The sequence below is a fragment of the Macadamia integrifolia genome, chromosome 9 (genome assembly GCF_013358625.1).
Source record: "Macadamia integrifolia cultivar HAES 741 chromosome 9, SCU_Mint_v3, whole genome shotgun sequence".
NCBI lineage: Eukaryota > Viridiplantae > Streptophyta > Magnoliopsida > Proteales > Proteaceae > Macadamia > Macadamia integrifolia.
In genome coordinates this window covers 21,312,549-21,325,760 of record NC_056565.1, presented here as the reverse complement: position 1 = coordinate 21,325,760, position 13,212 = coordinate 21,312,549, and the positions used below count along the sequence as shown (strand labels likewise).

The following is a 13,212-nucleotide window of genomic DNA, read 5'->3' as shown; positions in this document are numbered from 1 at the left end:
AAAAAAAAAGGAAAACGGAGGCTGAGTCCAATCCGGGTCCCGATGGCCCGATACCGCTTACTAAAAATCTTCATTCCAAATATTGACGTATACGGTTTTCTGGTCTTCTTTCAGCCTTCGTCTCGCACCAAAAGTTCAAAACCCTTCTGCAACCTAGACGGTGAAAGACGAGTCCACAACGGCGAATTCCCTCTCCCTGTCTCTCGGTAAGGCTTCTTAATTCTTTTGGCATTTGCTCTCGAAATGAAGAGAATAGCTCCTCAACGAGCTTCTGAAATTGATTCCAGGATTTGGGTTTGTGATTGTTTTCCGGTCATCTCCAATCACACCACTGCTTAATATCTTGCCTTCTGTTTTGTTGCACTTCCGGCTATGATCTGAATTCGGAGTACTGTTATTTCTTTTATTATGGAAATTATTCTTCATCATAGATTTTTGAGTTTCCGATAGTGTTTATGCGGGAGTAATCAATGACGATTCTGGATTAGTTGTGGTTGGATCACAAATTTATAGCTGGGGGTGGGATTTAAAGCTGATATATTTGATTTTTTTTTTCCCAAATTGTATTTCCAATTGTAGATCAGAGTGATGTAGACAATGAAGGCAAACATCTAATCTAACCCTCGATATACTTTCATATTTTGGTGGAAACTCTAGTAATGTGGGCTTGATTCTTGGACGCAATGTTAGTTGTTGTGTATCATCTCAGAAGTTTATATTATTATTATTATTATTATTATTATTTATTGGGTGGTGGATGGGGGGTGGGGGCGATGCGTGCAAACAAAATAGAGGAGAGAAAATTTGAGAGAAGATTGGAAGGGATAGAGAGAAAATAGGAAATACAAGAGAACATTAAGAACTAAATAATAAATAGATAAATAAAAAGCTACAAGAGATAAAATAGGGATAACTTGGGTTAGCTTTACTGAGGAAGCCATGACGTCTCGGCCTGATTAGGAGGTAGTCCGCCTCTACTCAACAACTGAGCATTGTTTGTCTTTTTTTTTTCTCCTCCTAAAAACATCAAATAAAAATTATGCATGTATCAGGGGGTGATCTCTAGACTTACTGGTCCATACTATATTATAAACTTGTTAAATTTCCATTATCACCAAATTACATTAACAAAAAATTATTCTATCTGTTCCTTCTACTAGGTTTCTTCTGTCTTCGAATTGGTTTGTCCTTTTCATTTCTAGATTTGACTCATTTAACTTTTCTTTCTCAGTAAAATGTCTTCTTTTACAACTGCACAAGGGGTTCTTGAGGTTGCAAAATTCGCTCTTTATGTGACAGTTCCTGCTGCTCTCATGTACACGTTTGCCCACAACTCTGACAATCTCAAGAAAGTAATGGGAAATGTATGCTCTCTCTCTCTTTCTCTTTTATATTCATATTCATTAATTTGTTATGTCTTGAGTTTTTCTATCCATCCTTAGTTGACACCAAGATTACATAACTGAAGACTGAATAAGAGATTGAACAGTGTTGTACATTATATACCTTAAAAAGAATTTTTTTTTGGTCATGTAAATTATTGGTTTACTATCATTATACTTTAGGAAACTTTTATGTGCCATTATGTTCGGAAAGATGCATGCGATAGATATCTGTTGGTATTTTTTGAATAGTTGCATGAGACAAATATTGCTGTTGCATTAGATCCTTTTAGGTATTGCTGAATTGGTAGACTTGTTAAATGTGATTTTTACGTGACAGAAGCGTTTGTCATGACTTATGAATGTGTACTAGTTACTTACCACATACATCCAGTCAAGATTTGACAGATGCATTCATCTCTTTCTTATCTTACCAGTTTATTTTATGGCCTTATAATTGAGGCCCAATACAACAAAATAACCGTAAACAATTGACCTAATGATGTATAATTTAGGTACCAGCAGCAGTACCAAAGGGAGAAGGGAGAATAGCCAACTTGCCTGTGGTTTCAAGAGTTTCAGAATTCCTAGTCCCTCTAGGAATCCTAATTTCTCTAAGAATCCTATTCTCACTCAGAATTGCATTCCTAGTCTACTATGGAGTTCTATTAAGTAGAATTCTGTTTCTTTTCCTATTTTGATAATTTTTTATTTATCCTAGTTCAGGCTGGATTAGGATTCTATAAGTCCAGTGCTGTTTAGTTTTGGTTCTCTTTATTAAGTCAAATTCTAGAATTATTTGGAATTTGAGTCCATAATACATTCTAATTCTATGTTCTGTTCTTAAGTCAGTTTTGAGGTCGTTTTAAGTATTTTATTGGTCAATTAGCCAAGTTGATTATTAGTTGGTTTAGGCTATTTTCATTAGTATATATATATATATATATATATATATATAACCAGCCATTCATTCATATATTTTCTTTTCATTCTCAGGTCAAGTATCACCATCTCTCTACGTGCGCATGCTTTATTCTTTTATAGATTGGTTCTCTTTTGCTTTTAATCATATATGGTTGATCACCGCTTTGTTTAAGTTCTTCAAGTTCTGTTTCTGAAATCAAAATCTTATTTTTGCATCAGATCTCAGTATCCGTACTTCAAGTGCGAGTTCTAGAATCTTTAGTTTGAATCTGATTTTAAGTTCTGAATTCAGTTGTAGATATATTCTAAGTTCCGAGTCTGGTTTTGTTTTCAAAGTCTTAAGTTGGCATCGATTTTCAAGTAACTTATTCCTAATATGATTTCTTAAAAACTTCAATTCTGTTTTCTGATTTCAACTTCTAATTTCAGAACACTATCCTGTTGGTATTACTGGTTTTGTACTGCTACTTATTCATTACTCTGTTCATTATCCATTGCTGTTTGAAACTTCAGAATTCTGCCACTGATTTCTGGTTCCTAAGTTGTCCTAACTTCAAGGAGGTTTCCTCAATGGCCAATCATTGGATTGCCCTAATATTTTACTATCATGTTCTTCCAAATGAACTGAACGTTCAGCCTGCATATTGACCAAATAGACTCTAATACTATTTGAATTCTCTCCAATCGTATTGTTCCTAATCCTGATTCTGAAAAATTTCTTGGTTTCTAAACCATAATTGTTGTCAAGACCTAGGCAACAAAGCACTTCTGGCCACCCAAGGTGTGTAGTCGCCTTATTTTTTGTAGCCTCTTATAATTTTTTTAATGTTATATATGCTGGATTCTCTTTTTGGTTTATTTATTTGTTTTTGTACAAGATTTTGGTACATCAGGATGCATGGAATCACATGCATGTGAAAAAAATAATAATAATAATAATAATAATAATATGATTATGATAATAATAAAATTAAAAAAATAAAAAGAAAAAAAGGAAAAGGGGGGCTGAACTGCTGAAGTCGATTGAAACCCCACAGCCTTCCTCTGTGCAAGACTGAGAACTACCCTTCATCCTTCCCTCTTTGAAACCCTTGTGGCATCTATGACCCAATTGGTGGCGACTGCGACCCAACCAGTAAGCCTTGCTGCTTCTTTTCTGTTTCCCTGTTTCCCTGTTTCACTTTGTTTTTTCCCTTCTCTTCTTCATTTTTTCCCCCATCTGTGTTGTGCCTTCAGCTGCATGTGTGGTCTGCAACCCTTTACTCATACTGTCACAATATGTTTTATGTTCCATAAAAATACGGCTGAGGAATTAATTTATTTGTAATGCCTGCCTAGTGTGCCTTGTCTCACCTAGGTTCCCCTCCACTGCCTTGGGTCGCCTAATCGCCTTAGCAAATATGTTCGAAACCCTAATCCTCGGTGATTTAGAATCCCATTACCAAAGGCCCATAGAAACCAAATATGGCAACTGCATCAGTCAATTATTGGGCATGTAAGGTGGTTCTGTTATAGGCAGTTTTTCAAGAGCCATTGGGGAAGAGAACTCAATTAGAGCAGGGTAAAAAGAAGTGACGGGGGTGGAACTGCTGATCAGGAAGGGATGGAGTGATGCTAATAGAGAGAGAGAGAGAGATTCAGCTAATGTTATTCTAGTGGTAGAGCTATTTAGTCCCATCTTTTTCAATGAAATCAATATTATCACGTAGAAAATCTTCCCTTGTTGGCCCAGTTTTACTATGGTATATATTCTGTCTCCTTTTTGTTGTTTGAACCAAGACATCTCTTCTGGATCTTGAAACTGAACCCACTTTCCTTCACAATGGATATTGCTTGTCCTATCACAGTTAATTATCTTTTGATTGGATGTCAGTTTTTCCCTGTTGCTAGATTGGGTACTGGGTATGAGGTTGTCATTGATGTTTCTCTAGTTCAGATGACCACTAAATCTTTTCTTAGACGACGTAGTCTTCTTGTTGCTTGTGCTCCGCCATATGAGAAAATGCGTATATATATATATATATATATATTAAGAACTTCAAAACCTTTTTATTTGTGGTAATGAGGAGCTTCAGGTTCTTTCTGGCTACTCTTTTTCTTACTAGTGTTGCAGCAACTTGACCTTCCATACTACTTTCTTAGTAGATTGAAATGTCATTTTTCATTCATCATTGATGTTCATAATCTGAAGAATGCTATCTTGCTTTGGGTGATCAGCGTTCTTATGTGGTGTATCCCCCAGAAGGTCCTCGACCTCAATCTCCCGAAGAACTCCGTGAAATGGCTCGAGAAATAGCTCGCAAGAACAACATGCGTTAGGGCTTGTACTGTTGTACACAAGTAGTAAAAGTATCCACCTATTTCTCTGTAAATATTATTGCAACCAGAACCTATGCAGATGAAATGAGTGCTTATTTTTTATTTTTATTTGAATATAAAGGTAAGCCAAAGGAAATTAAAGGTCAACAATGTACTCCATACTATGTACTATTTATCAATCTGCACTTCAAAGAGTGATACAGAAAAGCCTGCGGTGTACGAGTTGGATGTCCAAGGGCTCACTGATTTATTTATCAAAAAGGAAGGAGAAAAATATATGATAAAAAGGTTGGTTATTTAAGTTTATTTCACCAGATCAGGTCTGATGGTGAACATGAATTAGTATCGAGTCAGCTGTGGTTGATTCCGATACTTGGTTGATATTAGATCGGTGATGAAAAAAATGAAAAAAATCTTGGGGGGCAACATTGTCAGATATTATCAGTATTGGTATTGACGGGGATTAGTACTAGTGTTGATACCATGAACTAAATCTTTGATGGTGAAGCTCGAATTTGCCAGCCTAAATTTTGATTAACGATGATTCTTGCAACTTATTTTGGAATCGGTTGTGAATGCACTTTGATCTTTATGATAATTATTTTCTTTCTTTCTTTTTATTCAATAAAATAACAAAAAAAATCAGTTAAACCTCTCTTGTGGCTCTTGTAGTAAGATCTACAAGTTTTTTGAATTTAAAAACTAAAAAAAAAAAATCACGGTTTAATGCTACACCATTTTGATTCTGGGTTTTTAAACCTCGGTAAAGCTTATATCAGTGGTAATGCTACACCATTTTCTAGGCTTGTACTTGTTTTGAAAGAAGCAAATGAAAACTTTTGTACTCTCTTTGTTTTTTGTCGTGTATTGTAACACCTATTAGGGTGTGAGGCCTTTCAGTGGGGAGATAGTCCTCAAAAGATTCAAAGTTAAATTGACATCTTTGACCATTGCTACTTTATATTTGGTTTTCTATTTTCTCTTCTACTGTACAATTTTATTTTGAACGACATCAGATATTAGAGGGATAGTTTTGACTTCATCAATAGGAATGGAAGTATACTCATGATGACCTAAAAATCTAACCACATGATCACATCATCCCAAAGAGACATTATATTGCTACACAGTAAAGGAAAACTTGGTCCATATTTATTCCTTGAAGCTGTAAATTTATTGATTTGATCAAATAACGTACTCGGAAAATACAGTGAAAATAATTCAACATAATTAAGAAGAAAAAGATTTTTCATGGCCTTGTTCCTTGGTTTAACATGATATTCAGGTTTTATTAGACAAGTCAACAGAGTCTTGCATCACCTAAGGATATAAGAACTCACAGAGTTGCTCTCAGATTTTGATTATGAACTTAGTCTTAAAATTTTAAAATTTCAAATTTCAGGTTTTGGTGATACGGTCTCTCAAGGTGTGGAACAATCTCATGAGTTCTTGTTTTTGTGGAGTGAATCTCTTTTTGACCCTCTAATTAGATTAAAGAAACAGTATTTTAGAGCTTCAACAATTGTGTCATAAAGGGGCAAAAAAAATTTTAAAAATAAAAAATAAAAAATAGATGGTACCAGAAGAGAGAATTGAATGTGGGTAAAACAAGAATTTTGTTACGCACGAACCTCTTCATAGTTTCAGTGGATTGTTGGCCATTAACTCAACCTTGAGATCGAAGGTTCCAGGCTTGTGTGACAGCCTGCAGATGAAACAAAGATGAAACAAATAAGAGATATTTAAAAAACCTCATTTTTTAATAACTTATCCATTAACTCTGTTTGATATCATTTTTTATTTTATTTTATCTATTTATAAAAATTTATTAATGAAAATAATTTTTAATCTAAAAATTGGAAGAAAAATGCTACCCGCTAAAATGCATTTATGTCTAGACATAGTGGGTGTGGAAAGACCTTGATACCTTGCATTGAAGATGTTCTCACACACCTTCCCATTGGCTTGCATGTTGGTATATACTTGTACTTTAGGGTGTCAATTTCAAATCGAAATCGAAACCAAGCCGAATTAACCGGATCAAAACTGAACCGAATTTAGTCGGTTTAAATTCAGTTCGAATATGTGAGTATGCTATTCAGTTCGACTCGGTTTTGGTTTAGGGTGTCGAAACCATCGGTTCGAACCGAATTACTCTTATCACTCAAGAGTGTTTTTTGCAAGTTTTTTATTTCTTTAATTTTTTTTATGTGGTAAGTGTTTTTTACAATTTATCATCACATATTTACAAGCTAACATAATTTTGGAATTAGCAATGGCTATAAGGCCCATAACTTGAGCCCATTATGACCTTTGGTCCATCACAGTCATAGTTCAAAAGTGGAACCGTTTTCATAACAGAATTAAAACCAATGTATAAAACGAAATTAAAACTGTATATCAGAATTGAATTTTGAATCAAAACCAAACCGAGCCTAATTGAATCGGTTTTAATATCTAAATATGGAATCAAGTCGGTTCTCAATTCGATTATGGTCCACCTTATCATTATTTAGAGTCGAACCGATTGACACCCTTACTTGCACTAGTGGGGTAGCATTCTATTGCCATTTTTTTTTAACTACTAAATGTAATAAAGTATAGAATGAAAAATATGTCTGAAATTCTTAGGTGCAAAATGATTTTTTGATGACATGAGTGAACAGAAACCCCTTCATCCATCTTCCTTATAACCCCTTTATATTTCAGCATAACAGAGTTTCTCCAGATAATAAGTACAGATCTCCAAAGACTCGTCCAAGAGATTGGCGGTTACAAAAGTGAGAAGCAGAGGATCAGGTTCACCACACAGTGGGGTATGTGTGTATGTTTTTTTTTTTTTTTAAGATCCAATTACTTTTAACCGAAGGCCAAAAGAATCTCTTCATCAAAAGATTTGAACTATTGATTACATTAAAGAAAGGGTACGGCAGGCCTTGAACAATGGAGTGTGATCACAGGTTAAGAAATTGGATCCGAATGGATTAAGTATCAGTATCAGTCTTGATCGATATCATATGAATGAATCAATATAAATGAAGAATAAAATAATAAAAAAAATAGCTTTTAAGGTGAAATCAAAGATATTTCTATTTGATCTAGGCCAATCCCAATTGGTATCGACCTTGATGGATTTGGTTTGGTTGTGAAGAGAAAATTTTGAACACCATTAAATCAAAATCCTTGTTTGTCCGCAAATCTCTTCATAGCCTCAATGGTTTGTTAATACGTGTGCAACCTTGAGGTTGAAGGCTCAAGGCTTATATGAGAAGCTGGAGAGAAAATGGAGAAGAGGTATTCTATAATACCTTGTTTTTTTTCTTAAATAATATTTCAAAGGAAAATGGAGGAAGTTGGAACTTTGATAATGGAAATCTGGTGGTGGCCCACTGTCGTGGACCAGCTGTGATGATACTGATGTATACTACTATTATGAGAGGGGGTGATTCGATATGTAGCTGCACATGGTGATCTAACGTTTTGAAAGAAGGCACGAAGAACGAGATACTGACAAAGGCATGGAAAATTATGGGCAAGACCTCGCCAGATCCCTCATATATTTATGCGGATAGGTTTTTTTTTTTTTTTTGAGAGAGATAAGTATAATAATAAAATGTGAAAAAAACCCTACCAATGTGGTGCAACAAACGCCCAAATTGGTGTCAGGCATGAGAAGAATGCATTACCCTTTTACTGTGTGCACCTTTCTATTGACCCGTGCATCAGCCTCATTTTTCACTAGACTGACAAGTTTCTTTCACCCTAAAAAAATTGGTACCCTACTCCTGTTAAAAGAGACTTTTACGGAATACAAAACTTGAAATCCGATACAAGATCAATCGATCATCATCATTGGAAATTTGGAATCATCCCAGAAATAGTCGAACTCGGCCTAACTCGATCGGACACGATGAATACAATCTGTATTAACTGGGACTGACATTGATTCTCTAAATTTTGATCCGATTTTCAAAAACCTGTAAATGAATCTTTGACTATCTAGAATTTACCCTCCTTCAACAATAGGGAGTGCTCGTCTTACTGCTGCCTACTGCAACACAAAGTCAGAAGCATAACCCCATAATTAATCCCTAGTCAAAAAGAAGCTCAAAGCTATACCCAAAAGAATATGAACATGAACAGTGGAGGGGATTAAATTTTGTGGTAAAACTTAGTCTGTTTAATGTGGAAGTTCAGAGCTCTGCTTTAACACTTGAAGCCTCTTCATTGTTGATACAAACATGCTGCAATAACAAATGTAACTCAGGAATCAAAACTAAGAACACAACATTAACCCATCTTGAGAGAAGGGTGCGCGACCAACTTCTGGCGGCCGAGGATGGAGCTCCCCCTTGGCTCGGACGCCTCTATTCTGGTTTTTGGGAGAGAAGAGAAGAGAAGGAGGAGGTTCCGAGTTTTGTTCAATCGGGCATCCAGTCTGATGGGTGGTTTTTTAGGGAAGCAACACAACCCTTGGATCCGTCTGGTAAGGTGTTGCTTGCCCAGGAGCTCTTGGCAATCAGCTATGGAGAGGAGCTGATCCCCATCTTCCTCTCTTATTATTCTGTTTTTTTTTTTTTTTTTTCCTCTGATTAAATGAGAAATTGGAGGCAGAGGAAAAAATTGAATATGACTTAAATAAATTCTGGTTAGGTCACCAGCCTCTTGGTAACCTCAATGGTTTGTGTGTCGTATGTTTAACCTTGAGGTCTAAGGTTCAAGGCTTGGTGGAGAAGAAGAAGTAAAGAGAAGATAGAGGTATTCTAAAATACCTCATTTTTAGCCCAAAGTTATATAGGTCAATACTCAATACCAGTCTGATTCAAAATTTTTTCTTTTTGACCCAATCCATTTGAGAAGGTTGAAAGGGAGAATATTTGATGGGAATAATTATTAAATAAATTGATAACAGACTGAAACCAATAAAGAAACCGATAAACAACGGTTATTACAATAAAAGGGTGACAAAAGAGGAAATTTAATATCAGTAAAATAAAATCCTTCTTTGTCATGGATGAGTATTTTTGGGATACTCAAGGGTTTGTTGGTTATGTATTCAAACTTGAGGTCAAAGGTTCAAGGTGTGTAGGGTTCACCTGACTAGCAGCTGTTACCAAAATTTATTAAGTTTTGCATTTTATTTTTATATGAAAAACTGAGACCATATTGATAATAAACCGTAAACAATCATTAAGAGAAACCACCAATAAATAAGGCAAAATGGCTCGGTAAGTGCAGAAAAATAGGAATGCGGAATGTTTGGAGCTCGATAAATGTTCACGTAAGTGATATGATTGACACGTGTTAAATATGTTAATCATGCTAATAGAGTTGTAAACAGTTACAACTCTGTTTAATATTATTAATATTTAAATAAATAAATAATAAAAATCCCAATATAAGTGGACTCCTCCTTTCATTCCACTTAGAAATCTCGATCATCTCTTTCTTTCTCTCATTGTTTCTTCATCAAGGTTGTTCCTTCTTTCTTCTTCCTTTTTCACCGCTCTCCAGTCTAGTTGAAGTTTTGTTTACCAATTTCAGTAAAGATTTGCATCCATGGTAAATTCTCATAGGTTAATAATATCTACCCAATAAGTAATAATAAAATCCTAGATATTCAATAGCTTTGTTTACTTTATTAATTCAAATTTGTCTTTTGCCATACATGCAAATTTTACTGTCCAAATCCCATTTTCTAATGATTAATATGTAAACATGGTATTTGGATATGTGTGGCCAAGTCTCTCATATGCTCAATGCCTGAAAATAGTTATGTTGATTTTTTTCTTATCTCATTCTATTTTGAGAGAGAGAGAGAGAGAGAGGGAGAGAGAGATGATGATGATGGTGGCTGTAGAAATAAGGAACAATGTTAAAGAAAAAGCAAGGAGAGAGAGAGAGAGAGAGAAAGAGAGAGAATTGAGATTTCTCAACAAAATCGAAGGAGAAGTCCGCTTATATTGGATTTTTATTTTTTATTTATATAAAAAAATATTAGACAAGTTAAGTAACCACATCCGTCATCTCTCCACCCTAAAAACTAGGAATCAGTTACAATATAAAAAACTAATAGATGGTTTAGATTAATCTAAACTTAAATGGACGGTTAATATTAAAAGAAAGTGAAAATAAGATTGCAATACGTACGTCCTGCTACCACTCGCCCTAAAAGATATCGAAAAACAGGCTGATCAGGCTCTTATACCTCACATGCACTTAGACAAGTTTGGTGAAATCAAATGTTCCCCTAAGCTTTATCAAAATGTTAGGAATTGGTCATGCGTTGGGTCTCATGCATATTGTGACATCTTGTGTTGGATATGCGATGTATTATTCGCTATTATGGATCTACCTATCCTCGTGATAAAAAAATTTGTATTTGATTGGCGTTGTTTATATAGAAAATTTGTTAGAAAATCTTTGGGTTTCGACCATATCCTATCTTGGAAGACCGCTCTCTATGGCATGTCAAGCAGCTTAATCATATTCCATTCCTTGGCTCTCGGTATTTCATACTCAAGCCTTGTATTTTTGCCGTTATCTATGTTGTATTTTGTGATTTTATCCAAATGAAATTCTAGTTATATACATATATATATATATATATATATTGTAACAGAATGTCCACCATTTTAAGCCACTTGGAGGGTTGGTTGGCTGGTTTTGATTAAATGACCATTGGATGACTTGTAAACCTTATTGGATTCGGATATATGTCCTCTCCAACACGTTGGGAATTCAATCATTTGCCTCCCATCCATTCAACGGTTGGAACGACTTAGACACGCATCCTTATACCTACAATACATGGGGATGCATGCCTAAATTGTCTGAACATTTAATGGGTGGGAGGTAAACGATTGATATGAGAGATGTTCTTTTTCCATTGGAATCGATCTGTCCAATTCAGGTACAATTCAATCATATGACTTATTATCTATTGATGGAGTTTCACCTCTTGTATTTTCATTGGTCAAAATAAACTGCTTAATTTGAAATTTCAAGCAATTCTTGAAACCTCTATCTTTCTCTTACACACACTAAGATATATTTTCAACTCTTTGATAACACGAAAAAACCATTGTTAAGACTGGATCACCTAAGTGATTGGAATACATACAATCCTTAATTGATTGACTTTAAATTTCACAATAAATTGTGAAGGTTAAGACCAAATTAACATTTCATTGATTTTGACTCAGTTTGTTTCTCTTTTTGACTCCATGGGCTGTACCTCTTTCTTGTTATTCTCACTTTTTTTTTTTTCTTAAATGGATTCAATTGGCCAACCTTATTAAATTGGAATAAGTGATTATTTTTTACCAATGACTCGTTTCTTTAATGCATATTTGGGAAAAGAAGTGCCACCACGCAAGAGGATTATTTCCCTCCCACATATGGTTGTTTATGATTCGTATATGACATTTGCTCTATAAAAGCCCATGCACTGAGGTCATTCACAACACAGAACATTAACAGAGCCATATAAAGAACAGTTTCTTATAGTCTACAAATCCTTTTATGTATCTTTATGTCTCTTTTTGTACATTCTCATTTACAATGTTCTTCATAAGTTCTTATGGTTCTTTAGTCTGGCGTTGAAAGACTTGGGTGGGGTGTTTTTTACTACACAATAGAGGCGGTAGCTCAGATCCAACGTCTTGGAGCATCTTGAGGCGTGCCCCTGTATGTTGGGTTTCATGCCAGGATGCTCTAGGGCGTTGGATCTGAGCTATCCCCTCTATTGCGTAGTAGAAGAGTCGGATCCAAATCCGAAGGACTTATTCATGGCAAAGACCCTGATTTCCCCACAATTATAATTCTATCCTTGTCCATGTAATGGACATGTAAGCCTTGAACCTCCTACCTTTAGGTTGTATACACAATGAACAAATGATTTAGGCAATGAAGAGGGTAGTGCAAGTTGAGGATTCTATTTTGTTCATATTCAAATTCTTTTTCTATCTATAAGTTAAGGAAAAATAATTTATGTGGGGGATTGAGCCTTACATCCAAATACATGGGGGGCACAATGACCAGTCTATCATATCAAATGAAAAATAACACCCGTGTTGAAGCTCTTGCGTTGTCTCATTTGCCCTCAGGAAACAATGAAACACTTTCCCATAGGTAAAATATCCTTAAAAGATGAGGTATTTTAGAATACCTCTTACTTCTTCTTCTCTCAGCCTCTCCTCCACCAAGCCTTGAACCTTAGACCTCAAAAGTTGCACACATGACAGACAAACCATTGAGGATACCAAGGGGCTGGTGGCAAAGAGGTATTTCATTTTAATCATATTCAAATGAAAAGAGGGAAGTAGATAAGTAAGAGGAAAAAAAAAAAGGAAAAAACAATGGTGATGTTGATGGTGGCCTGAACTTCATAAAAGGCTTCCAATAGGGATGGCCTTAACTTCCACTCCTTAACAACTCTCTCTTTAAACATCTAAGAAAAATCCAACATATCAGTACTATCGCCTCTAGTTAGATCTAAGTGGTCACCCTATTAGAAAAAGACAACCCCCTTTGTTGAAAGGAGGGTAAATTTTATATTTGATAGATATTTACTATTATCAAAAAG

General features: G+C 35.2%; 1 protein-coding gene across 1 annotated transcript; it reads left to right on the top strand.

Annotated features, from left to right (window-relative positions):
- Positions 1 to 22: 22 nt before the first annotated feature.
- On the top strand, positions 23 to 4,844 carry LOC122088758. The gene is made up of 3 exons (XM_042658084.1): positions 23 to 206; positions 1,232 to 1,364; positions 4,524 to 4,844. Exons 1-3 carry the CDS (start codon positions 43 to 45, stop codon positions 4,623 to 4,625), a joined length of 399 nt encoding a protein of 132 aa, XP_042514018.1. The 5' UTR covers positions 23 to 42; the 3' UTR covers positions 4,626 to 4,844.
- The last annotated feature ends 8,368 nt before the right edge of the window (positions 4,845 to 13,212 follow it).